Source organism: Tyto alba, unplaced genomic scaffold (assembly GCF_018691265.1).
Source record: "Tyto alba isolate M040663 unplaced genomic scaffold, T.alba_DEE_v4.0 Super-Scaffold_19, whole genome shotgun sequence".
NCBI classification, from domain to species: Eukaryota; Metazoa; Chordata; class Aves; order Strigiformes; family Tytonidae; genus Tyto; species Tyto alba.
The window spans coordinates 836,170-860,563 of record NW_024881281.1 but is presented as its reverse complement, the minus strand read 5'-3'; the positions used below and the strand labels follow the sequence as shown (position 1 = coordinate 860,563).

Genomic DNA, 24,394 nt, shown 5'->3' with positions numbered 1-24,394 from the left:
TTTTCATCTCTTCATCTCCTCCTCTGTTTTATCTCCCTTCTTTGTCTTGTGCGAAATTCAGTCTAAGAACTCACGAAAAATCATACCCCCCCCCCGCCCCCCCCATGCCTTTCTCCTTGGTCCCTTTCTGCCCCAAATCTCACACCCCTTTTCTGCAAACCATTTCTGGCAGCCGGCGGCACTGGAGCTGCTGAGCCTGCTTTCTGCTCTCCCTCCCGGACCGCCAGCCTCCGCCGTGGCCCCAGCCTCTCCTGAGCCCCTCGGCTGCGGCGGGAGTTGGGGGGGGAGGATGGGGGAAAAGAGGGACGGGGCAGCCGCGGCGTGTCTCCAGAAAAGTGACTTAGCAGTTTACTGGGAGTGCCCCACCGTTTACAGCCGTAGCTTGACTAGATAATTTATTTGTGTGTACATGAGAGCAGGAAACACCGGGCGAGGGATCAGAAGCGTCCAGCTGCGGCTCAGGGGTTGCTGTTCCGGCAGGGTGACCCCGCAGGTGCCTGGTGGGTTGGGAGGCTGGTGCTTGCTCGCGGAGCACCAGTTTCCCCGTGGCTGGGCATGCTGGTGGGGCCGTGCCTGTGCTGGTCTGCTGCGTCCAGACGTCACGGCAGGACCGGGTGGGAAAGGTGGCCGGTGCCTGCCCAGCCCTGGAGCAGCTCCACGGAGCGCCGGCCGGGGCCCCTTTGGGCAGCGCGGGGTGGACAGGGCAGGAACACTTTCCCAAAGTGCCCCCTGCCCTGGGAAAGCGGCTGAGCGGGGCAGACGTGGCTCCAGCCCCTCTCCTGGGGAGGTGGCAGCGGGTTCTTCCCGCTCTGGGTTTGGTTCTTGTCCCCAAGCCCCCTGCGCTGAGCCTGGCCAAAGGCGCAGGAGCCGCGTGTGCCCCGCGTGTGCTGCAGCGGCTCGGGGTGCTCGGGGGCTGCACAGGCCACGTGGGATTTTTAATCGGAGCCTGGGGCTGGCTAATCTCTTTAGTTGGTTTGGCAAGTAGGACACAAGCCCCGCACGGGCAGCCCGGTCCCGCCGGCAGCGGCATCGCCTGGCAAGGTGAGGGTGGCGGGGAGGGCTGCTGCAGGTGTCCCATGTGCCAGAGTATTGATTTGCTTTGTTGGATCAATTGGTTCGGGCCCGTTCCATTTCAAAAGGAATGGGTTTTTCTGCTGGTTTGTGTGTGCGGGCCTGCTGCTGCCGGGGGCCCTCCAAAGCAGCAGGAGAACCGCGGGGCCCAGGGCACACGCACCCCGTCCCTCTGCTCGCGGCGGGATCGACTCTGCCCCCCAGCCCCACGTCCTCAGCAGACCCCACGCCTGCAGCCTTTGGCAGCCGGCCGGGTTTTCTCCCCGCCTGATCCCCGAGATCCAGCACCCGCGGTGCAGGAGGAGCAGCCCATCGCGGAGCAGCGGAGCGTGGCTGGGTGGGTGCTCGCCCTCCCTTCCCCTTCCCTCCTGCCAGGCTGTCCTGCATCCCGCGGGATCGCACCACCGGCTCCGCTCTCCCTTTGGCATCACTACCCCGAGTCACCGTGGCAGAGAGCCGGGAAACACGGACCTCGGAGACCTGGGAAAACACCCAGGGAACAACAGGAGCCCAAAGAGATTGTCCAGCCCATGGGACCTGGCACTGCTGAGATGAGAAAAAAGAAATGGCTAAATAACCGTGATCAGGAGCAGGCTGGGAGATCGTCGGGGCTGAGTGTTACCGGCGCTGGTGAGCTGCAAGCAGCAAAGCCCGAGCTCGGCGTCAGCCCGGAGGGGAGCTGCCGTGGCTGCAGCTGGGGCGCGGGACAAACGCCGCGGCGTCGCTCGGCCCATCTTCTCATGCTTTCTTGGAAATGGAGTTCAGAGCGGGAGGAGTTAGGGGGGTGCGGGGCGGCTGCGGGCTCCGTCCCTGCCCCATGGCGGGAGGCTCGCACCGCCAGTTGTGGGCAGAGCCTTTTCTTCCCCTTCCCATTAAGAGCCAGAGCCAGAGTGCTGGTACGGGGTGGGGGGTCTGGTGTCCCTGCCGTGCCCTGACTTGGGCTGGCTTGCCTTATGCCTGCTTCAACGGGACAGGAGATTTCCATCTTTTCTTTTTCAGTCTGCAGAATTCTTCGAAATGCTGGAAAAAATGCAGGTGAGCAGCAGCGTGCGTGCCAGTAACGCGGGATTTCTGCCCCCCCCCCCCGCCCCCGCCCCGGCAGAGGCTGCACGGACAGAGATCCCGCGGCGTCTCCTGTGTTTAACGTGCCGGGAGGCCTTGCACGACCCTGACGTGGTTTGAGTCGCGGCTGAAGCCCCCAGCAACGCCAGCCCTGCCGAGGGGGGCACGGCGGGCGCTTCCCAGCTCAAACTGGGGGGGAGCAGTGGTGTCGGCAGCATCTTCCTCCGAGGTCGCATCGCCCCAAGCCGTTCTGTGGAAGAGGGTTTAGGTTTTGGCCTGTGTGTCACCAGGCAGGGGCACGCGCTCTCAGAGCCCGTCCCGTTGCTCCTTGGCAAAGGCAGGATGCCGCTGCCCGTCCTGGCACAGCGCTGGGGGGCTGAGCGCGGCCGGGTCTGGGGCTGCCCCACGGGCCGGGGCACGGCCTCTCGCCCCACAGTAAAACACACCAGAACCTGCCCGAGGAGGAGGGTCAGGGGACCAGGGCGTCCCCTGGCACGTGCCTGGTCCCCGCAGTGGGGGTGCGGGCAGGCAGCGCTCACCCCCGGTGCTGGGATGCGCAGTGCCCCCCCAGCACAATGCCCCCCCAGCCCAGTGCCCCCCCAGCGCGGCAGGGGCGAGTGCCAGCAGGGTTTGCTGTCCCTGTCCCCGTGCCCCCGCCGGGGCCAGCACTGTGGGACAGCCGGGGCCGTCACCCTGCCACGCGCCGGGGCTCTGGGCCCGCTCCGCAGCGCGGGGATTTCCTCCAGGAGCCCATCCCGGAGAAATTAAGACGAAGCTGGAGTGGGATACGGGGCATCTTGTGTTCGGTGCTGTGCCAGCACCTGGGAACCGATAGTTCCTGCCCCTCATTTAGACATTTTCAGTGCATGTCACTGTGTTCCAGGTCTTGTCCTGCCACATCCCCATCACCCATTTTTGCCGTGTTATGACGGGGTCTGTCCTGGCACACCGGCAGAAACTCCCTCCTTTCACTCCATTCATGTCAGAGTGATTTCTGTGTAGCAGAATACCCTCGTGGTTTTGTCTGTGTTGCTGAAAACGTCTTAATTATTTGATCTATTCATTTTGTTCCAACCAGGCACCAAAACTTGAAGAACACAGGACTGGAAGCCAAAAACATAAGGTTGGTTGAATTTTGTTTTTGCATGGATCGCTCCGCTGTCTCCGAGCTTTAATGTGTATAGTCAAAGACAGTCACTCAAGGGACTGAAAAGGATTTGAATGTTATCTAAAAGCAAGGCACTGATTGAATTGCAAAGATGAGAGACTGGTTGCCTGTAAATCCCTAATCCAGCTTTACGTCCAGCCCCGTGTATCGCAGCGGTGAGCTGTGTGACACGGTTGGGTTCTGCCGCGGAGCTGAGCCGCTGATGCTGGTACCGGAGACCCCCCCGGTACCGGGCTCCCTGCAGACCCCGAGTGGGGAGGGGTCCCCGGGCCGGGTTCCTGGGCTGTCCGGTGGCACCAGGAGCATCCCCCCCCCCATTCCTGCCCCACGCGTTGTTAATTAACCCCTCGGCACAGGAGGGACGGGCGCAGTGGGTGCCTGGATGCGCTCCCGGGTTGGGTGTGCACGGCCGAGGGACGGCCGGTGGGGAACAAGCGGTCACATGCCGTGTTTTGATTCCCTTTTCCAGGAGGACTACATCCCGTACCCCAGCATCGATGAGGTGGGTGCCCTCAATACCCTGCACGCCTTCAGGCAAACGCCTTTCCAAAACTGCCCATAAGAGGGGACTTGGTGGAGATTCTGTTCCCGAGGGGAGCGGCACAAAGCACCCTCCCTCTGCCCACCGCCGCGGCTGCTGCTTTCCCTTGGTGGCACGTGCGCTCTTCTGGGAGGGAGAGGAGGTTTCAGAGAGGGGCTGGATTTGCCCCCCTCCCCCCCGGTGCTGGGGCTGGGGGGCTGCTGCGGGCGGGGATAGCAGGGGGGCAGGACATGGGGTGATGGGACCCTGCGCCCCACATCCACCCCCCTGCCCTGCCCAACCCCTCACGGGCGCATCTCTGCAGATCCTCGAGAAGGGCAGCCCCTACCCGCTGATCATCCTGCCCCAGTTCGGGGGATACTGGATCGAGGACCCCGAAAACCTCGGCACGCCCACCTCATCCGACAGCAGCATCTGCGAGGAGGAGGAGGAGAACCTCAGCCCCAGCGCCTTCGGCTACAGGCTGGAGTGCAAAGGAGAGGCCAGAGCCTACAGGAAGCATTTCCTGGGGAAGGTGGGTGCCCCCGCCGCAGGGGAGGGGGGGCCGGCTGGAAATTACTGCACGCCACCCCTCCCAGAAAAAAAAAAAAGGGATTCCGAAATTGTGGGCAAAACGGGCAAATTCTGCAACTTCCCTCTTTGCAAGGAGAGGAGCGACCGGCGGGTGGCCAGCCGTGGCAGGGATGGCCACGCACACAGCCTTGGCCCCCCCGGCCCCCACAGCTGGCGGGACCCCCCCGGACCCGGGGTGGGCACGCTGGCCCGGAGCCTGCCCCGTGCGCGGGGAGCTGGGGCTCGGCCGGGCGCGGGAGCTGCCGCACCCCCCTCGCTCGCAGTCCTGCGATCCTCTTCCTGCCCCTGCCCAGATCTGGGGGCAGAGGGGTTAAAGCCCTGGTGCCGGCGAGGAGGGGGTGTTCCCGGGGCAGCGTCCTGGCCATCAGCAACCTGCCTCCCCCCCCCACTAATGCACTGTTTTCTATTTTTAGGATCATTTAAATTTTTATTGTACAGCCAGCAGCCTCGGAAATCTGATCCTTTCTATTAAGTGTGAGGAGGCAGATGGCACGGAATATTTAAGGATTATACTCAGGTATGGAAAAAAAAAAAGCAGCTTTGTTTAGCAAAACATTTTCTCTTTGGGAGTCCCTTGTTTTGTTTCTACAGTAAATGCTAGAGCCGGGCCGGCTGTCGCACACGAGGGGCTCGGGGTGGGAGGGGAAGCTGCGGCAGCATCCTTCTACTGCTTCTGTGCTGGGACTGCGCAGTCCCCGTCACCCCCAGCAACGAGCTGGGACTTTGATCTGTTGCTAAACCCGCTGCAGCTGAGCGTGAACCTCTCCATGACGTGGGATAACACCAGTCACATCTATCGCCATCCCTCCCTAGGCTGACAAGGCCCAGGGCGTCTGAACCATTGTGTCATTTCCCTCCAAACTATGAATATTTTAAGAGCTGCAGAGATGAGAAATAAAATTGAGCCTTTGCTTACTAGCCAGGCCCAACAAATTCTGCAGAACGTCGTTTCCCATGAGCCGGCGGAGCATCGCTGCGTGCACGCCACAGGGCTGGCAGGCGGGGGCTGCAGCCGGCGTCTCCTTCCCTCAGACACTCCTTGATGTCTGATCATTTCTTTTTTTTTTTGCTAGGTCCAAAGTGAAGACGTTGCATGAAAGGATTCCCCTGGCAGGATTTAGCAAGCTCCCTAGTATCCCCCAGATTGCAAAGGTAAAATGTGGGGCTGGGCTGGGGTACGCCCGCGACACTGCTTCTGGTGCCTTGGGCATGTTGGGTGGCGTTGGGTGGCGTTGGGCAGCGTAGGGTGGTGTTGGGCAGTGTAGGGTGGTGTAGGGTGGTGTAGGGCAGTGTAGGGCAGCGTTGGACAGCGTAGGGTGGCATTGAGTGGTGTTGGGCATCATTGGGCAGCGTTGGGTGGTGTAGGGCAGTGTAGGGCAGCACTGGGTGGTGTAGGGTGGTGTAGGGCAGCGTTGGGAAGTGTAGGGCAGCACTGGGTGGTGTAGGGCAGCATTGGGTGGTGTAGGGCAGTGTAGGGCAGTGTTGGGCAGTGTAGGGCAGCACTGGGTGGTGTAGGGCAGCATTGGGTGGTGTAGGGCAGCACTGGGTGGTGTAGGGCAGTATGGGGCAGCACTGGGTGGTGTAGGGCAGTATGGGGCAGCACTGGGTGGTGTAGGGTGGTGTAGGGCAGCACTGGGTGGTGTAGGGTGGTGTAGGGCAGCGTTGGGAAGTGTAGGGCAGCACTGCGTGGTGTAGGGCAGCACTGGGTGGTGTAGGGCAGCACTGGGTGGTGTAGGGCAGCACTGCGTGGTGTAGGGCAGTGTAGGGCAGCGTGGGGCAGCATGGGGCAGCACTGGGTGGTGTAGGGCAGTGTAGGGCAGCACTGGGTGGTGTAGGGCAGCACTGGGTGGTGTAGGGCAGTGTAGGGCAGCACTGGGTGGTGTAGGGCAGTGTAGGGCAGCGTGGGGCAGTGTAGGGCAGCACTGGGTGGTGTAGGGCAGTGTAGGGCAGCACTGGGTGGTGTAGGGCAGCACTGGGTGGTGTAGGGCAGCGTGGGGCAGCACTGGGTGGTGTAGGGCAGTGTAGGGCAGCGTGGGGCAGCAGTGCCTGGGCTCTCAGGTCCAGGGGTGCTCAGCGGGGGGTGGTACACGCTGGCCCTGCTGTTGGTTTCCTGCTGGTCCCAGGCAGGTCGCTGGTTGTTATCTGGGGGAAGAGGTGAGGGAGTGGCAGCTCCCGTGACCCGTGGAGAAACCTCGGTGCATCCTCAGTCGGGTACCAGCCAGGCCACGGGGCGTCCCAGCGAGAGGCTGCGAGGAGGGGAGCTGCTGCAGGCGCAGGCTGGGTGGGCTCCGCCGTCAGACATTCACAGCGCTGCCGTGGAGGTTCGGCAGGGCCGGGGTGCCTGCTCCGCGCCCCTGGGGGGACGGCACTGACTGCTCTTTGCCTTCGCCCACAGGCCTTCTGCGACGACGCCTCCGGGCTGAAGTTTAACCCGGTTCTGTACCCCAAGGTGAGGTAACTTAACCCAGGTCGGTCGTGTATCTGGGAGAGAAGGTCAGAAAAGGGGTTAATTGTCCCCTTTTCTCCGAGATGCTCTGACACAGAGCGTGGATGTCCGTCCTGCATCTTTCTAGCTCCCTCCCTTGTACCCGGGTGCGAAGGGGACGCGGGCCGTGCGTCCATCTGGGCAGCGCGTTAGCTCACAGCCTGCCCCCCTCTCGTAATGTCAGCTGGCCACCAAGGATTGACGGCACTTTGGTGTGAATTTGGATCGTGGGGAAGGAGGGGACGGCGACCGTCCGTGGGGGTGTAAAACCAACCCGGATCTTGGGTTGATGCCTTAAGGTTTGAGTTAAACCCGGTGAGAGGGGTGGGGCCTGTGCTGGAGAAGCCGGGCAGGGGGGGAGGCGGAGGTGGGCGGCTGTCCCCGCTGCGGGGGATGCAGTGTTTTATCCGCGTGGCCGACCCACTGGTGACGTGCCCGTCCTGACTCGTTGCCTGCTCCGGGATCGCTTCTGCTCCCGTGTGCTCTAGTGCTGCCGTAGACACCCGCTCCCGGGAGGTTACAAAAAAAAAAAAAATATATCCATCATTTTCAAGCACCTTTTATGCGGAAGGCCTCTCCCGCGGCGGGCAGGGCGCTAAGCGCTGGGGCAGTTCCACCACCCGCTGATGTAGCCAAGGTGAAACCGATTTCATTCACCCACTGTCGTTACTGGGGTCGCGATCAAACCCGCCTCGGGAAGTTTGAGGACGGCCGAAGCCCCGCTGGGTTAGAAAAACATCTCTGACTCAGTCCCTGCAGAGTGGGGCTGGGGCTGCGGAGCCGGGGCGCGACGGGAACTGACGTTATTTGCACCAAAAGGCCCCACACTTCTCCCAGAAAAGCTGTGAGAGGTTGGGGCTCCCACTGCCCCCACCACACCTGGGCGCTGGGACCACAGCTCGTGCCTACCCGAAGCCCAGAGATGCTGATAACCCAAACTGGAGCCACCGTTGAAAAGTTTTGGTCTAATTCTGTGGAAATTTGGTTTCCTCCGCTCCTCGGGCGCTGCCCAGCCGTTGCCGCACCGGCGGGCTCTCCCCCCCCCCCCCCCCCCGTGAGCAGCCGTACCGCGTTCGCTCTTCTGGACATTGCCTTTTGAGCTACCACATGGAAAAACTCGTATTTTGCCTTACTGCAGGCGTCCCAGATGATAGTGTCCTATGATGAACACGAGGTCAACAACACGTTCAAGTTCGGTGTGATCTACCAGAAGTTCAGGCAGGTGAGCGGCCCGTGGGGCACGTCCGTGGGGCACGTCCGTGGGGCACGTCCCTGCCTGTGGGACGTCCCTGGTTCACGGGTGCAGATTTGGCCCCGCAGTTAATTCAGTTACGCGCAGCACCCTGTGTCACTGGGTGTCCTCGCTAATAATGCTCTTCCTGCTGCTCGGATGTTTCCCTGACTCATTAAAAAATGATGTGACTGAACAAATTCGGTGTGGAAATCAGCCCACAAGCTGCTGTAGGGAAAAGTGGATGTGAAAATGGCTTTTAGCAGGCGTGGTATTTTAATCAGATATATGTTTAGACAGTGAAACAGTTACATTTGTCTTGGAGGACTGTGGGCTGTGAAGCCACGCGTTTGCTGAAAATGCTGTCATTAGCCGAGGGGCTCCGGACGGGAGTGCAGAGGCAGTTGAGTCTCACAACTCACCACAGATTATTCTGACAGGTGCTCTAATTATCTTTACATATTGCATTTTATTTTGAATTGAGTAATTCGTGCAAGGCCATAATTAAGGTCTCATTGTTCTGAAATGTAGCATGCAAGGGATGATTAAGGCTTGAGTTTTCCAGTGGAGGATTCCTTTGTGTTTTGGTATTTCCTGAACGCTGTCCCGAGGTCCTTACCATGGGCTAGGAGGCACTCGCAGTGGCTTTGCCCCCGGGTGCTTTGGTGGCCGAGTGGGCTGTGACCAACCCACGGCTGGTGCCGGGTGGGGAGCAGCCGGGGCTGGGGCCCTCAAAAGATGCGCCCTGTGTTCTGTAGACCCAAGAGGAGGAGTTGTTCGGCAATAATGAGGAGAGCACTGCCTTCAAGAACTTCTTGAGTTTTCTGGGAGACACCATAACACTCCAGGACTTCAAAGGGTAAGTTAAATAAAAAGAATGATTTTACAAATACCTTTAACAAGAGACCATGTCATATGTAAAAATATCTACTGTGCGAGAACAGAAGTCATCTCACTCATGAGCGGGATGTACAGAGCAGAAGCAAATATAGCTTTGGCTTGTTTTTCAAAGCTGGGGGAGTTTTCCGAAAAAAAAATTGGAGCTGCTGAGAGAGAAAAACTTCCTTTCCTGCAGTTTTGAGGTTGTGAGAAAATCTGACTATATTCAGCCGTAGATGTAACTAACTTCATATGGAAACGCTCCCTCTCCAGTGTTGTGGGCTCAGCTGTGGCGAGTGTCCAGGGCGACCACCACAGCAGCTGTGGCACAGGCAGAGACCCCCGATACTGGGGGGGCACGGGCTGGCAGGAGTGGGCAGAGACCCCAGCTACTGGGGGGGCACGGGCTGGCAGGCGTGGGCAGAGACCCCAGATACTGGGGGGGCACGGGCTGGCAGGCGTGGGCAGAGACCCCAGATACTGGGGGGGCACGGGCTGGCAGGCGTGGGCAGAGACCCCAGATACTGGGGGGGCACGGGCTGGCAGGAGTGGGCAGAGACCCCTGATACTGGGGGGGGCATGGGCTGGCAGGAGTGGGCAGCCCACTGTGACAGTGCTTGGCACTGCCAGCCCCACAGCAGTGTCAGCCCCATGGTGGGTGCCCGCAGTGGTGTCAGCCCCACGGTGGGTTCCCACAGCGGTGTCAGCCCCACGGTGGGTGCCCACGGCAGTGTCGGCCCCACGGCGGGTACTCAGGGAGGTGTCAGCCCCACGGCAGGTGCCCACAGCAGTGTCGGCCCCACGGCGGGTGCCCACAGCAGTGTCGGCCCCGGCCAACCAGCCCTGCTCTGCCCCACACCCTGAATTTCTGACGGGGACAGCGATGCTGGGTGACACTGTGTGACGCACAGTTTGTTCTTTCCCGTTCGCTCGCTCCTCGATAAAGATAATTGAGCTGGTTTGTTCCACCACCCTGTCCCCAACAGCCGCCGGCAGACTCTGCTGAGCTTTCAATTAATATTTCTTCGTTTCTCCCTGCCTTTCCCTTCGTCTCCAGTTTTCGAGGAGGTCTGGATGTCAGCCACGGGCAGACGGGAGCAGAGTCTGTGTACACGGTGTTCAGGGACAGGGAGATAATGTTTCATGTCTCTACAAAGCTGCCTTTTACCGAAGGAGACACGCAACAAGTAAGAGAGATGAGGCGGGATGCGCTGGCGCTGCCGTGCCCAGCGCCGGGCCCCAGCACCGCGGCATCCCCGGCGCTGGTGGATGCTCCCGAGGGAGCGGAGCTTTGCCGACCGAGCGCGTTCCCTTTCCGCTCAGCTCCAGAGGAAGAGGCACATCGGCAATGACATTGTGGCGATTATCTTCCAAGAGGAGAACACGCCGTTTGTCCCGGACATGATTGCTTCCAATTTCCTGCACGCCTACATTGTCGTGCAGGTGGAAAACCCCGAGGCAGAGAACACGGCGTACAAGGTGGGGGGAACCGCGACACGCACGTGCCGAGTTTTGCTTCGGCATCTCGGGCCGAGGTCTGGAGGCGGCTGCCCGGCAGCTGCCCTGCCCGCGGGCTCAGCGTTACCCCCAGCATCATACCCCACAGGCACAGGGATGTGGATATTAAACATACATATATGCACGCACACATGTGTTTATGTATGCACTACTACATAGTGTGTGTGTATACCTACACGTATAGAATACGTGCATGTATAGCAGCATGCCCGTTTGCCAAAGATTTTTGCTGCTACTCAGTATCTGAACAAGCCTCAGAGCAGCTCATACCCATCTAACACATCGCTCAAGGCCAGGTAGCATAAACCCTGTCACGTCTGTTTTCTGTGAAGAGATGCGGTGAGACGTAATTTTTCAAACCAAAAGCACATTGCTTAGAGCCACGAATGAAAACAGAGTTCGTAGGAAGCAACTGCAGAAAGCCGTGCATGGTGATAACCCTCTCCCGACAGCAGGAGGGGTGGCTGGTGAGGGCTGGGCGGGAGCTGTGTCTCCGGCACGGCGAGGGCTCCAGATGCCCCTTGGCTCTCCGGCGCTGGCGCACCGTGGCTGGGCTGGGCTGGGCTGGGGCGAGCATCACCCTGCACCCACGGGAATGCCGTTCTCTTGGCTCCGCAGGTGTCGGTCACGGCCCGGGAAGACGTCCCGTCCTTCGGCCCACCCCTGCCGAGCCCGCCGGTGTTCCAGAAGGTAAGAGCTGGGACGGGAAGCATGTTCCAGGCCATAAAAAACGTCAGTGTGTATGTCTGAGATGTTTCCAAGCACGCATGCTTAAGGAAAAGGTGACTTTTGGAATTTATATGCATTTATTTATTTAGTGAGGGCGGTGAGGCGCTGGCCCCGGGTGCCCAGAGCAGCTGTGGGTGCCCCCTCCCTGGAAGGGTTCAAGGCCAGGTTGGACGGGGCTGGGAGCCCCCTGGGCTGGGGGAAGGGGGCCCTGCCCGGGGCGGGGGGGGGCACTGGGGGGGCTTTGAGGGCCCTTCCCACTCAAACCAGTCCGTGATTGTGTGGTTCTTTTGATCTCTACTGAGGCCGAGGGGGTCTGCGGTAGGGCGGGAGGCTGTGCACCATCGCACAGCATCACCCGTGCGAGGTGGCAGCAGCGGCTCTGCTGCCGAGCCCCCGCCTCAGTGTGGGGGTGACGGCCAGTGCCAGAGGGCACCCCGAGCCCATCCGGGGATTTCCGCCGGTGTTCCTGCATCAGGAGGGGGCTGCGGGGTGCTGTGAGCTCGGTTTTTGGGTCGGTACTGCTCCGGTGCGAGAGTTTTCTGACGGGGGGTGTTTCCCCCCTTGGCTGTCTCCCCGCAGAGCCCCGAGTTCCGGGAGTTCCTGCTGACCAAGCTCATCAACGCCGAGAACGCCTGCTGCAAGTCCGACAAGTTTGCGAAGCTGGAGGTACCGCGGGCGCGGGGGGGGCTCGGCGTTCCCTGCAGCCGCCTGGGCGGGGCTGGGTCAGCGCTTGGGGGGGCGAGTGGCCGAAGCGTGCGCGTGTCTCGGCTCCCTTGACGGCCGTGGGGCCCCGTGGGGCGGGCGCTGCCGGGGGGGGGACGAGCCGGGTGTCCCACGGGGGGTGCTGCTGCCCCCTCCGTCGGTGCCCACCCCTGAGCCCATTCTCGCTCCCCCAGGACCGGACACGGGCCGCCTTGTTGGACAACCTTCACGACGAGCTCCACGGGCACACGCAGACCATGCTGGGGCTGGGGCCCGAGGAGGACAAGCTGGAGAACGGGGGTCACGGAGGCTTCCTGGAGTCCTTCAAGGTAAACCCGTGTCCCTCGCCAACAGCAGCGTTCGACTGCCGGCAGGGCTGGCAGAGCACAGGCTGCTGGAAGGTGTGGGTGAGCGGTGCTGGGGGACGAGCGGAGCGGCGGGAGGAGGCAGGAGCTCGCTGCCACCAGCACCCACTCAGCCAGTGGACACCCAGGCTGGTCCCAGTGGGAGCTGGCACAGGCTGACAATGCCGTGTTGGTGGGTGCCACCCTCGGGGTGACCTCTCCAGACCCCCCCCCCCCAAGACCCTCCTCTCCCGCCAGTGTGCTCTGGCACTCGCCGTGTCTCCGGAGGGGTCTCGGTCCAGGGCCAGCACCCCAGCACGGGTTGTGCCTGCAGTCGGGCTCTGCTGCTGCAGGGCAAGTGCTGCTGGTGGCCCCGGGCTGCTGGTGGCCCCACTGGGCCACCCCGGCTGCAGGATTGGGTTGTGGGGAGGACACCAAGGGGTGGCTGCCGTGGCGAGGTGGTGGTGGTTGTGTTAAATGGGAGACACAGTGAGAGGTGCTGGGTGTGGAGAGGGGAAATGGTGCTGGGCGGGATTGGGGGTGTAAGGGGCGAGAAGAGAGGGTGGGTTGGGAGAAGGAGGGGGAGGAGAAGAAGAAATGAGATAAAATGATGTGGACAGAACAGAGCCACCATTGGGAGTAGGGACAATGACAACTGGGCGGTGGGGGACATCCCTCGAAACGGAGGGGCAGCACCTGAGTCTCGGGGAGTGAGCCAGCCAGCTCTGGGGAGGCTGCCCTGCACCAGGGAAGGGCTGGCCTGTGTAAATCCAGGCTGCACCCATGGGTGGGTGTTCAGCGGAGCCCCCGGGCACCGTGTCCCTGCCGTGGGTGACGGGCACCGTGTCCCTGCCTCTCCCCATCCCGCTCCCGGCGCGTCAGCTCTCCGGAGACACAACCTTACAGGCACGGTTTTCCCTGTAGTACAAACAGGCACTGGTGGGTGAGTCACCTCACCCTGCACCCACGGCTGCGGGGGGCGGGGGGTGACAGCTCCCTGCCGCGGCGGCGGCTGGAGCCTCAGGTGTGTCCTCTTTGGGTACGAGACATGCAGAAACCGAGATGCTGTGCAGTCATACATCACAGCGTTCACTGCAGGGTCTGAGGTGGTGATGTTAAATAATCACTTTTTTTTTTGGGCCTGGTTTCTGCGCATGGGAAAGTGGCCGCTGCTCTCTTGGCGTTGCAGGGTGCGCCGGGGTGGGCGCTGAGCTCCGCGGGCCGGGCTGGGCTGCGTTTGCCCGGCCGCCTCGGGACCGCGCTGCTGGGCTGCATCCTGGCTTACGTCCTCCACCGCGCGCTGTCAGAGTGAACGGGGAGAGGAGAGGGCTGGGGGGGGGCTGGGGGCGAGACCTGACCCCCCCCACCGCTTCTTTTTGCCCGGTGCCTCACACCCGCGACCCAGCCCGCAGCCCCTTCCTCCCTCCCCAGCCGCCTAACGTGGGGACGGGCTGCGCAGAGGAGAGCAGAGCTTGTTTCTGCTGGGCTCTGAGCAAGCGGGAGGGCTGCCTTCACCTCCCCGCCGTGGGGAGAGGAGCCCCTGGCCAGCCCCACTGCGGGAGGGGGTGTCGGGGTCCCCACAGAGCTCTGCAGCCCGGGGCAGGAGCCGTCCTGCCCGCACGGCGCGAGCGCCCGCCGGGGCTGCTGGCGGCAAAGCAAGCAACCGGTTACTTTTCTCTGCAAACGCTGTCAAATTTTGTATGGCTCGCTGACCCCAATAAATCAGGTCTGACGGACTCCTGCTTGGTGTTTGTTACTGGGCGGGCAGGAGGGGACAGCGCGCGGCTGTCGGGGCGGCCGCGGTCCCCGGCACGGGCTGGCTCTTGGCGAGAGCTTCCCCCGGAGCAGGTCTGCCCGCAACTCCATAACCCCTGGAGCCAGCAGCAAACCGCTGCCGGGCACCTCCAGAAACCTGGCCCTTGGTGGCTTGTTTTCTCCAAAATCTCTTTACCTTCAGCTGGGGCTCGGGGGGCTCGGGGAGAGGCGGCCATGGGCACAGCAGCGATTCGAGGGCAATAGCTGCGAAGAGAAACTTTCCTGTAATTGGCACGCTGGCATCACGGGCCAGTTTGGGCTCCTGTTACTATGGTGACTACAGTAATTAAAATGTGGGTAGAGATTTTTTTTTTTTTTTTTTAGCTTGTGCATTTCACCGCTGCTTTTCATAGCTTGTGCCAGACTTTCAAAAGGTCTCGTGGTCGTATTTGTAAGTGCTTGGGACAACAACGGAAAGAAGACTTTAAAAATAGCTCAGGTCCTGTTTAATTACCCAGACGAGTGTTGGGATCTGCAGAAGGTCTCTGGCTCTGGTACGCCTGCAGCAGTTTGAGTCAAAGCGGTTCCAGCAGCCCTCTCCCCCAGGTTGTGCTGCCGCCGTTCGCAGAGCCCGGCTGTTGGTCCTTCCCCGGGGGACGTGGGGAGCTCCACGGGGGCTGCGAGTCCCGCCGTGGCCAGCCCCAGTGTCCCACCATGGGGACGGGTTGGACTGGGTGCCTCCTCTCCGTCCCGGGCAGGACACGCCTGGCCGTGGGCATCCCTGGGGGCACGGGGCTCCGGGGCAGCTGGAGGGGACAGGGGCACGAGGGCTTGCGCTGGGCATCTCGCTCCCATAAAAGCCAGCCCGTGCCCAAAGGGACAGGGCTGTTCTGGGGCAGCTGGGGAGAGGCTGTGGTTTGCTGAGACCGGGCTGGGAGGAGGCCACGGGCACTTCGGCCGAGGGCTCGGGTGGCAGGAGGAGCGTGGCACGGCGGTGATCACAGCCCTTGGTTTGCTGGACCCGGCAGCGGGGACGCGCCGTGCCGGGCTGCAGCGCTGGCAGGGGCTGGAAGCTGCGCCCGGGCTCGGGGGTGCAGCTCAGGAAAGGGCAGCCCTGAGGAAAGCGTGTCCAGAGCCCGGGGGAGGGTGGCTGGTGTGAAGAGTGAAGGAAGGCGGCTGCTTGGCCGGGAGAAATGAGGAGTGAAGGGAGCAGGGAGAGTCTGTGGCTGCCCTGGGGACGATGCTGTGCAGCGCATCTCTGGGTCCTGCACAGGGCTGGATGGGTCAACCCCTATAGCCCCCTCCCCTGCTACCAGAAACCCTCCCCACTCACTCAAACCCAGGACGCAGCAGCAGCAGCGGTTCAGGATAAACCTATTTTTCAAGCATAGGCACGCTGAAGAACAGAAGTACTTTTGCACAGCTGCGAAGCCCCCAACTCTGGGGGTGTTTTGGGGCAGGTCGGAGAGGTCTGTTGGCGCGTGGGAGAGGCACGGGCAGAGCAGGAGGCTCCCCGTGGGACGCGTCCTCTCCGATCCAGGGAGAACCATGGGGTTCTGCATCCAAACGCTGGCTTACGGCTCGGCCGTGGTCCCCGTTGCTGTGGAGGGGGTCAGCCTGACCTTGTCGTGGCTGTGCAGCCCCCCCAGGGACGGCTCGTCCTCGGGCTGCGCGGAGCGATGGCTGCTGTCGGCACTGGGGGGGCCGGTGGTCGGTGCCGGCTCTCAGGGGCAGGGCACTCTGGGGTGTGCCTGGGGGGCACCCGGGGCTGGGGAGGGGGGCTTGGGGCCGGCGGCCCCGCAGGGCGCCGGTGACCTGCTGTCCCCTGTCCCCCCCCCCCCCCCCCCCGCAGAGAGCCATCCGGGTGCGCAGCCACTCCATGGAGACGATGGTGGGCAGCCAGAAGAAGCACCACGGCGGCGGCATCCCGGGCAGCCTCAGCGGGGGCATCGCGCACAACAGCGGCGAGGTGACCAAGACCACCTTCTCGGTGAGCGCGGCCGCGCGTCCCTCTGTCCTCCTGTCCCTCCATCTGTCCCTCCCTCCCTCCCTCCCCAGCCAGGCAGGGCTAATCTGGCAGTCCCCCGTGCAGGCAGCGAATGTGCGGGCGAGGAGGAGGTTTGAGCCGAGCGTGGTTTTACGAGCGCTGTGTTAAAGCCGGGTTTGTTTTGTGGCAGAACTGGAGGTTAGCTTCCTGGGGTTTTCATCCCCAAAGTACAAAGGAGATACAAAAGAAATCCTGGCATCACATGTTGTCTAGATGCGCGGGCTGAGAATTGCAGGCAGCATAATCCTCAGAGGATGGTTAGTCTTACGAGCTCCCAGGAAGGAGCTTTGCCCTCCAACCTGGACCTTTGTGTGCTTTCAGCCCCCTGTACCAGCAGCTGCCACCAAGAACCAGTCCAGGAGCCCCATCAAGCGCCGCTCGGGGCTGTTCCCTCGCCTGCACACGGGCTCGGAGAGCCAGGCAGAGAGCAGGACAAGGTGGTAAGTTTGACATCGCCCTGGTATCTGGGGTTAAAACCCCAATTGCGTGTCAAACATTAGAGAAGCTGCTGGGGGTGCTGGAGCCGCCCCTTTCCACACAATCCAGCAACGGGAATGGCTTCTGCTGTGTTCGAGGAATTGTGCCTTGGATCCCTTCCCTCTGTTTTAAATCGAGGTGGTGGTATCCACCGAGCATCTGTTACTCTTACAGTTTAGCATTTGGTGTTAGGGAGTATAATTTGACCATCCTTTTTAAGTCTCTTGTATAACTTGTGCAACCCGTCTCTTTGTGCCCTCAGTGACAGTGTTTCTGGAGCCCAGAAGACACCAGATTTGGGACATTCTTCCCAAGAGATGAAATCTGAAACCTCGTCCAACCCCAGCTCCCCTGAAATATGCCCCAACAAAGACAGGTGAGCCGGGAGGAGCCCTGTCCTCCTCCGTCTGGAGCTCAACAGCCCGTCGGGGACTTTGTCAACCAAAAGCATCTCCAGGTTTTGCTATAAATACGTGTGATATTAAGGGAGGAATAAAAAAAGATTCTGGTGATTCATGAGCACAGCTCCTTTATGGTCTGAAAATAGCTGTCTTTAAAAAGCAGAGCAAAGAGCGGTGTTTGATAGAAGTTGCCCAAACCCCACGGCACGGGTGCTGGGGAGGCCCGCGGTGCCCGGCCCTCCCTGCAGCGGGGCGTCAGCCTGACCCAGGGGTTTCCCCCTGGGGACACCCCCAAACTCCTTTATCCCATGCTTTTGGGAGTGGTTATTTACAGAAGCACCCCGGTAGGTTCCTCCCTACGGCAGCTGCTTTGCTCTGGGGGTGCTCGGGAGGGTCTGTCCCCACTGTGGTAGCCCCAGGGACGCAGCTTTCCGGGTGACAACCACGTGCCCCTCGTTTTGTTTCGCCTCCCTTCCTAGGCCGTTTATTAAGCTGAAAGAGAACGGGAGGTCGAACATCTCCCGTTCCTCCTCGAGCACCAGCAGCTTCAGCAGCACGGCGGGGGAGAGCGAGACCTTGGAGGAGTACGACAGCGTGGTAGGCACCAAACCGGCCCCGCGGCGCGCTCGGGCTCGGGACCCCGCGGCTGCGTGGTCTCAGTGTGGGGGAACTGCCCCACAGACCCCCCCCCCCAGGTGCGCCCTCCCCGCTGACATCAAGGGGCTTAATCCCATCTCTGGGGAGGAGGAGGAGGGTCGGGGCGCCCCGTGGGACGCCCCAGTGTGTGCTGGGCACAGTGGGGTGGGGAGGTTGCGCCGCTGGGATGAGCTGTCCCGCAAGCGGGCGGGCAGGGATGCGGCGGGGTGTCGGCACGGGGGGCTGCACCGCAGAAAGCCCCGTGTGCCGGTCTCTCCCCGTGCAGGGAAGCCAGCCGTCGACGGCGTCGCCGTTCAAGCAGGACGTGTTTGTCTACAGTGCCTCACCCGGCAGCGAGAGCCCGAGCGTGGGGGCCGCGGCCACCCCCGTCATCATGAGCAGGAGCCCCACAGGTGGGGGGCGGGGGGCGGGAGGGCTGGGGGGGCACCGGCTCTGCCTTCGCTCCTGCAGCCCCGGGAAGCCGCCGGGGTCCCGCGGTGGGTCGGGACGGGGTGTGCGGCGCTGGGATGGAGCTGCCCCCTCCCCAGCCATGCCGGGGCCCTGGCATCCCGCGGGATGGGGGGCAAGCCCCTGAAACCCCCATCCTGACGGGGCTGTTCTGGAGAGACAGCCCCATGTGCTTTAGTTCTCTATTGCCACGGGGAATTTGCTTGCCCTCTAAATTAGAGCGTAGAGGTGGCTTTTGCAGTGGCTTTGTTTCCTCCCTTCTCCCCTGGCAGGCATGTGCAGTAGTCGTGGAAACTCGCTGTCTCCAAGGACCGAGCCATGACTCACAAATTATTTAATAAACAAGCAGCTTCCCTCGGTCTTGGCTCCATTACCCCTACTGCTAACTCGCTCACCGACTCCATCCGTTTCAGGCGGGCGGGCGATTTGCAAAATGAGCTGCAGTTCAGCAGGGTAAAACGGGCAGGAACGGCCCTTTCGCTGGTGCACGCTGCGGCGGCGGCGCTGGGGCCGGGGGGTGTCTGCAGCGCTCGCCCCTCGCCCGCAGGTCGCCCCGGCTTTAATCTCATGGCGCGGCCGGGCGCCTGCCGGGGGGCTCCGCCGCTGCAGACGCTGGCGCTGAGCTCGGGAGCTGTTTGCGAACTGCCAGGGAGGCACAAATCCAGCCTGCACAGCTCCGTCATCGGGAGCGAGGCGGGGGAGAGCTGGGCTGCGCGGCACAGCCTGGCTGGCTTTTTGTATCGCAGCACCCCACAGGTCCTCCTCCTTATTTCATTAGTGATTTTCTGAACTATTAAACCAGCCCTTTTTAATGTTGAAAGTGTTTATTTTGTATTTTTCCTGCCAAGAACATGGAAATCCACCCATACATTATAGGGATCAGTCATTTCTCGTAGCCTTTTCAGTGGCATTTCCAGTAGAAAGACTGTGAAATGTAATTAAGCCTCAATTTGTTCCATCAAAAACATTTAATGTACACATTTTGCGAAACATTCAGCCAAGATAGACTAAATACCGGTGGCACTCATGACAGTCTATTGAAGTGCCTGGCTGTCAGGCTGGTCGAGCAGCAGTCAGCCTTACAGCTTCAGCAAATATTTTTGTTCACAGATTATTATTTTTCTTCTTTTCTTTTCCCCTCCCTCCAGCAGATATAAAGAACAGAAACTCTCCAAGGTCAAACCTGAAGTTTCGCTTCGACAAGCTCAGCCACGGCAGCTCCAGCACGGTAGGTGCTCGCGGGCAATGCTGCGCGGCCGCATCCTGCCCTGCCTGGCTGCTGGTGCGGGGCCCGGGGGGCAGGAGGCAGAGCCCGCGGGGCAGGCGGTAAGGGAGGGGAAGGGATTTCATGACTCCTTGCCCCTTTATTTGCAACCTCACCCATAATCTGTTTTTCATTTAGAGCCACTAGCAGGAAGGAGGAGTCATGAACTTGTAAAAGGTGAGTGTTTGGGATATGGTGGTGTGCTAAATGACTTGTCTCGCCTGCAGCCAAGTGTGTACAGCTAACAGTGGCTAATTGCATGTTTTATTACTAAATATGTGATCAATAACGTATCTGGAAGCATCCTAAACGCTTCTGTCAGATAAGGGCAGCTCTGAGTGAGAAGAACCGTAGCGGTTAGTGGCAGACGGGGCTGTGCCCGTCGGTGCTGCTGTGTAGCTTTGTGTGTTCCTCTGGAGAACTTCCAGGCGCTCCCGCAGTGCTTTGGCCACCGGCTCTGGGGGACGAGGGGCCACAGCCCAGCAGGGCTTCTTTTTTCCCAGTTAACCTTTACGAAACGCATGGGTGAGTCTCCGGGAGGGCAAGGTGTGCCGTGCTCTGCGCTGCGCACGGCGGGTGGAAAAGCCGAGCAGGTCCCCTTCCCCCTCCCCAGACCAGATGGAACCAGCCAGCTTAGGAGGCGGATTTTATGGGCAGAGGTGAGGGGAGTGCGGCGTGGTCGGCCCGGGCTCTCGGGGCCTGGGGAGTTTCCATCCAGCAGCACGACCACTGCCCATGCGTGGGGCCGCCAGCACCAGTGGCTGCTTTCATGCAGGAGGCGTTTGCCAGCCACAGGGCATTTATTTACTGGTTGTCTCACGGGCTCCAGTTCCCAGGCTCCTTCTATGTCGTGAAATCGGGGTTTTCATTAGGAAGTTTCCAGCTGAGCAGAAGAGCCCGTAAAACTTGAAATGAGAGGAATTTCCATTTCCAAAGGCACGGGGCTCAGAACGCCGTGGTTTTCAGCCCATCGCTGAGCTCCCTCGTGCCCCGGCCCAGGGCTTGGTGCCTCGGGGGTGGGCACTGCCGCGGCGTCCGCTCCCTCCCTGGGACTGGCGCTTCGTAGCTGTTACAGCAGCAGTGAGAATATTCTCCTTCCACAGGCTCTGACACTTCTATCCTTTTCTTCTTTGCAGAGAATTTTTATTTCAGCAAAGGGAAAACTCTTCAGCATCCTGTGGGAAAACGCAGGCCCCGGCCGCGGGCCGCGAGGTGCCCTCCCCTCCCGGCTGCACCTCTGTGCTGGGAAGATGCTCTCGCCTTGCCGCCACCTCTGCCCCGGCAGGGACCCAGCCACCTTCCCACCGGGTGCCCCCCTCGCCACCAAACGCCCCGCACCCCTCCCGCTGCGCCGTGCCCTCTGCCGTGCCGTGCCGTGCCGTGCCGTGCCGTGCCGTGCCACCCCACGGGTGCTGCGGCTGATGGGTGCTGGATGGGCACCATCCATCCCCGCTCCCAGCTCCTCTCGGGCAGAGGGGAAGCAGGATGGACCCCCGGCGCCGTTCAGGTCCCTCCAGGCTTTATTTGCAGCTATCTGTGGGGAAGCAGGGGGCTTGCGTTTGTTTTTTTGGAAGGGCAAAACGATGCGTTTGCTTGGCCCTGGGGCAGTTCCCCTCCATCATTTGCGGTCGCTCTTCCCTGGGCAGAGACAACGGGGCAGAATTTCCCCCCGCGGCTCTGCCCAGCGCAGCGGGGCCGCGGCAGCTCACCAGCCGCCCCTGCTGCCGCCCCCTCTCCAGCTCGCTACCCCCATCGCTAAACTTTTAGGGCAGCTGCAGCCTCTCCCTCCATACGTATTGGATTTCTGGCACGTGAGGAGGGCGTGCGAACCAGTCCCGAGGGGGCAGAGCTGGTGCCTGGGGCCGGCTCAGCCTCTCGTCTGCTTCGGATGTGGTTTGTACAGCCACCCTGCTTTTTCCCTGCCCAAAACTCTGAGCACAGGCCTGGAAAAGATTAACCAAAGCTAAAGCTGTAGTACATCTAAATACCAGAACTGGTACTCAGGGTGGATTTACCTGGTGGGCTGTGCTTTACCTTGCGGATTGGAAGCGTGCAGAACTCCAGGGATTTGGATGGCATTAGGCTGCTCCACCCTTTGCAGAATCTGTCCCGCTGCTTTTGAATGTGCTTTTGTTTATTTTGAAAGACGAGGATTATGAATTCTGCAATGCCCTTTTCCAAAAAATACCTCTCTCAACATGACAAGAAATCCTTTTGCTATTTTATGGAACTTTGTCTAAAATTCACTGAAGTCTGTCCATGAATTTCACGTTGCTCATAGATTTCCCTTTCCAGTTTTTTGAAAGTTAGGCTGCAATGCCGCAGAGATGCTCCCTCCCCCTTACCACAGTCTGTGACCTTTGCAGAAACCCCCACGAAATAAGGTTCTCAATCTCAAGTGAAAGTAATTCTTCGAGTTCGTGATTCCTAATGAAAACAGAGCGTTGAGTGCCAAAGTTAACTTCCCGGGGCCGGAGCTCCGAGGGGCGCAGGAGCGTCCGGCAGCCCCTCTGAGCACTGCACAACCTACAGCACCCGGGGGGTTCCCCGGGCTGCTCCGGGCGATGCACCCCCCTGGGGTGGCAAACCATCACCTCCCCCTGCCCCCCCCGGCCAGAGCCGAGCCACGCCGAACCGGCTCTGCTCGCCCAGGCTCCGCACGGTCCTACCCCACAACCTTCAAACCCGGTTCACGCCGGTGCTCCCACCTGTGCACGTGATTTCTCCATTTGGGAAGGGAAGGCTGGAGCCCCAGTGGGAGAGGAACCGGAATAAAGGGGGAAAACACATTGTGGAAAAGGCAGAGAACAGTTTCACGGGCACTAAATGCGCCGTGGAGGACTGGTGAATGGCGATAACCACCAGTGGGGGCCTGTCCCCTCCTGCTTTCAGTGAGTTACGTTTAAATAGAGTTTGAATCTCGAGGTTTCCTGTGGAAGAGGGAAAGCACGGTGTGCTTGGCCCGGGCCGTAGCTAGCTCTAGGCGTCTCAGGTTCCACATACTTTGCTGTTCAGCACTTCTGTCTGACGATGCTTCGGTAGCACTTTCAGACCCACCCCCAGTTTTTCCTCTTAGAAGCTTTTGGTCTGGTTTTCTTATGCCGCACAGTGAAATACTGATTGGTGCAACGACTTGCTTTGAGGGTCTGTTCTTGGTTTTGCTTTTTTCCCCTGAGAAGTTGCTTGATTCCATAGACGTCGTCATTGGCATGGGTGTTGATCTCTGTGAGATCTTTCAGCAGAAGGTGCTGTGGCTACTGTCGGCTGGGTTTTCATTTTTGGTGGTTTGTTTGTTTGTTTTAACTTGAAACTCTGACTTTCCTTTTTGACCTAGGTTGATTTGTAGAATTCCTCGGACGGGGTTAGCGGGCAGGCAGGGCAGCGTGGGGCCCCAGGGAGAGCCACGCAGCGCGTTGGACTCGCCTTTCCCCGCGCCAGCCCGCTGGAACGGCAGCGGGGCCCGGAGCCAAGCTCTGGCACAGAGTTTGCCCGTGGCTCCTGTGTGCTGCGGGACATTTTCAACAGCACTCCTCACGGCGGGCTGCAAAAACCGACTGCAGCATCCTCGATAGCAGCTGGGCTTCTAAAGCTCCTGTCCTAGCCCGGCTCTGGCGTGGCTTCTCCCTCGCCGCGTGCGTGGTGGGCTCCTCTCAGCCCCCGGATTGTCCCGTAGCGGTGCTGGGGACTGACCAGCAGTTGTGTTAAACCTCGGAGGCGTTTGCACTTCCAGCAGCGGGTGAAGGTGTCCCTGTATATATATTACAAAATGTTTTGTGCTTGTAAGTGACACACACATATATATACATATATAAAAGTGAGATATATGTATGTATATATAGAGATAGATATATATAAAAGAAAGGATCCTTAACTGACACTAAAATTATCGAGCAGTGCATTTTCCTTTCTGATCCCCACCGTTTCCATGCACGTAACTCCTACCAGACTCGGGCGTGACTTCGCACAGGGAGCAGAAGGGGCTCGCAGACGCGGCTGGGGAGGATGGGGGAGCCCCGGCTGCCTGGGGAGGTCTCCCTGGTGGGGGGGGGGGTTGCCCCCCTTCTCGCCGGGGTTTTGGTCCCCTGCTTGCCCCTGCCGCAGCCTGGCAGCTCCCGACCGTGGTGGGGGGCAGAGGCAGAGGCAGAGGCAGGGCAGGTCCGGGCCCTGCGTCCCAGCAGCAGTGCGGGGGGGACCCCGCTCCCCCCGGCCAGCGGCTCCTGCCCCAGCCCTGGGGAGAGCTGGCAGCGAGCGGCGTCTGTGCCGGGAAGCGCTTGGCACGTACCCGCATCCTCTTGAAATCCCACCGAGTCAAAGCACAGGATTCCACTTAAGCACAACATGCAAGTGCTGTTTTTCTGAGCGAAAAGGGGGGGCGGGTCCTAAGCACAAACTCAGTTTCTTTCTAGAGGTTGGAGGGTCTTCAGGAGTGGCGGGTGAAGGGGCCGGGGTACGTCGCTGGGGCGGATGGGCTGGGTCACTGGGGCTGAGGCGGCTCGGCTGTCTTCAGCTTGGCGGCGAGAGGTGCCCAGCGCTGGTAACTGCTTGGCAAACCGGCGGCTGCCCGGTCAGAGCTCAGCACCCCTGCGGATCGCACCTTGCGCTCGCGTCGCTTCGCTCGTATCCCAACTTCTGTTCCACTGGAGCTGGCAGAGAGTCCGTCGTTCCCCAGTCCTAGAGCATGCTTGCATTATGTTTTAATGAATGTAGCACTGCGTATATCCTGCAAAGGGAAATGCTGAATTTATATCATTAGAATGTGAAGAGAGTTTATAGAGTGAAAATAAATATTGGAGAAATGTATCTGACAAAGTTTATTTTTTATGTAGAGAGGCGGTGCTTTGTAGTTCCTGGTGGCCTATGTCTGTTGTAAATAATGTACATTTAATTTATTGCTATGGTAGCAGATTGTATTTGTTATGTATAAAACTAAAGGTTCCACAAATGTATATTTTGTTGCTTAAATGTGTCTTTGCAAAATTCACAATAAATAACATATTTTGTGTCCGTATGTGTACTATGTTGTGTATGTCCATAAAGTGACAG

At 60.3% G+C, this 24,394-nt stretch overlaps 1 protein-coding gene across 6 annotated transcripts in view; it reads left to right on the top strand.

The window, feature by feature from the left end:
- RAP1GAP2 (RAP1 GTPase activating protein 2) overlaps window positions 1-24,293 on the top strand; it is a 76,701-nt gene extending 52,408 nt beyond the window's left edge. For 4 of the 6 annotated variants that reach the window (XM_042791447.1, XM_042791445.1, XM_042791449.1 and 1 more), the window contains 22 exons: window positions 2,071-2,106; window positions 3,212-3,256; window positions 3,771-3,803; window positions 4,147-4,356; window positions 4,829-4,932; window positions 5,489-5,567; window positions 6,811-6,864; window positions 8,039-8,122; window positions 8,890-8,990; window positions 10,068-10,197; window positions 10,334-10,489; window positions 11,147-11,218; window positions 11,837-11,923; window positions 12,154-12,288; window positions 15,911-16,048; window positions 16,427-16,545; window positions 16,845-16,958; window positions 17,463-17,580; window positions 17,906-18,032; window positions 19,236-19,315; window positions 19,490-19,528; window positions 20,488-24,293. In XM_042791447.1, the coding sequence (XP_042647381.1) occupies window positions 2,071-2,106; window positions 3,212-3,256; window positions 3,771-3,803; window positions 4,147-4,356; window positions 4,829-4,932; window positions 5,489-5,567; window positions 6,811-6,864; window positions 8,039-8,122; window positions 8,890-8,990; window positions 10,068-10,197; window positions 10,334-10,489; window positions 11,147-11,218; window positions 11,837-11,923; window positions 12,154-12,288; window positions 15,911-16,048; window positions 16,427-16,545; window positions 16,845-16,958; window positions 17,463-17,580; window positions 17,906-18,032; window positions 19,236-19,315; window positions 19,490-19,498 (2,031 nt within the window). In that variant the 3' untranslated portion in view covers window positions 19,499-19,528; window positions 20,488-24,293. Of the gene's footprint in view, window positions 1-768; window positions 1,042-2,070; window positions 2,107-3,211; window positions 3,257-3,770; window positions 3,804-4,146; window positions 4,357-4,828; window positions 4,933-5,488; window positions 5,568-6,810; window positions 6,865-8,038; window positions 8,123-8,889; window positions 8,991-10,067; window positions 10,198-10,333; window positions 10,490-11,146; window positions 11,219-11,836; window positions 11,924-12,153; window positions 12,289-15,910; window positions 16,049-16,426; window positions 16,546-16,844; window positions 16,959-17,462; window positions 17,581-17,905; window positions 18,033-19,235; window positions 19,316-19,489; window positions 19,529-20,487 lie in introns of those variants that run through there. The other 2 variants (XM_042791450.1, XM_042791446.1) reach the window with 2 other exon arrangements.
- Window positions 24,294-24,394: the final 101 nt, after the last annotated feature.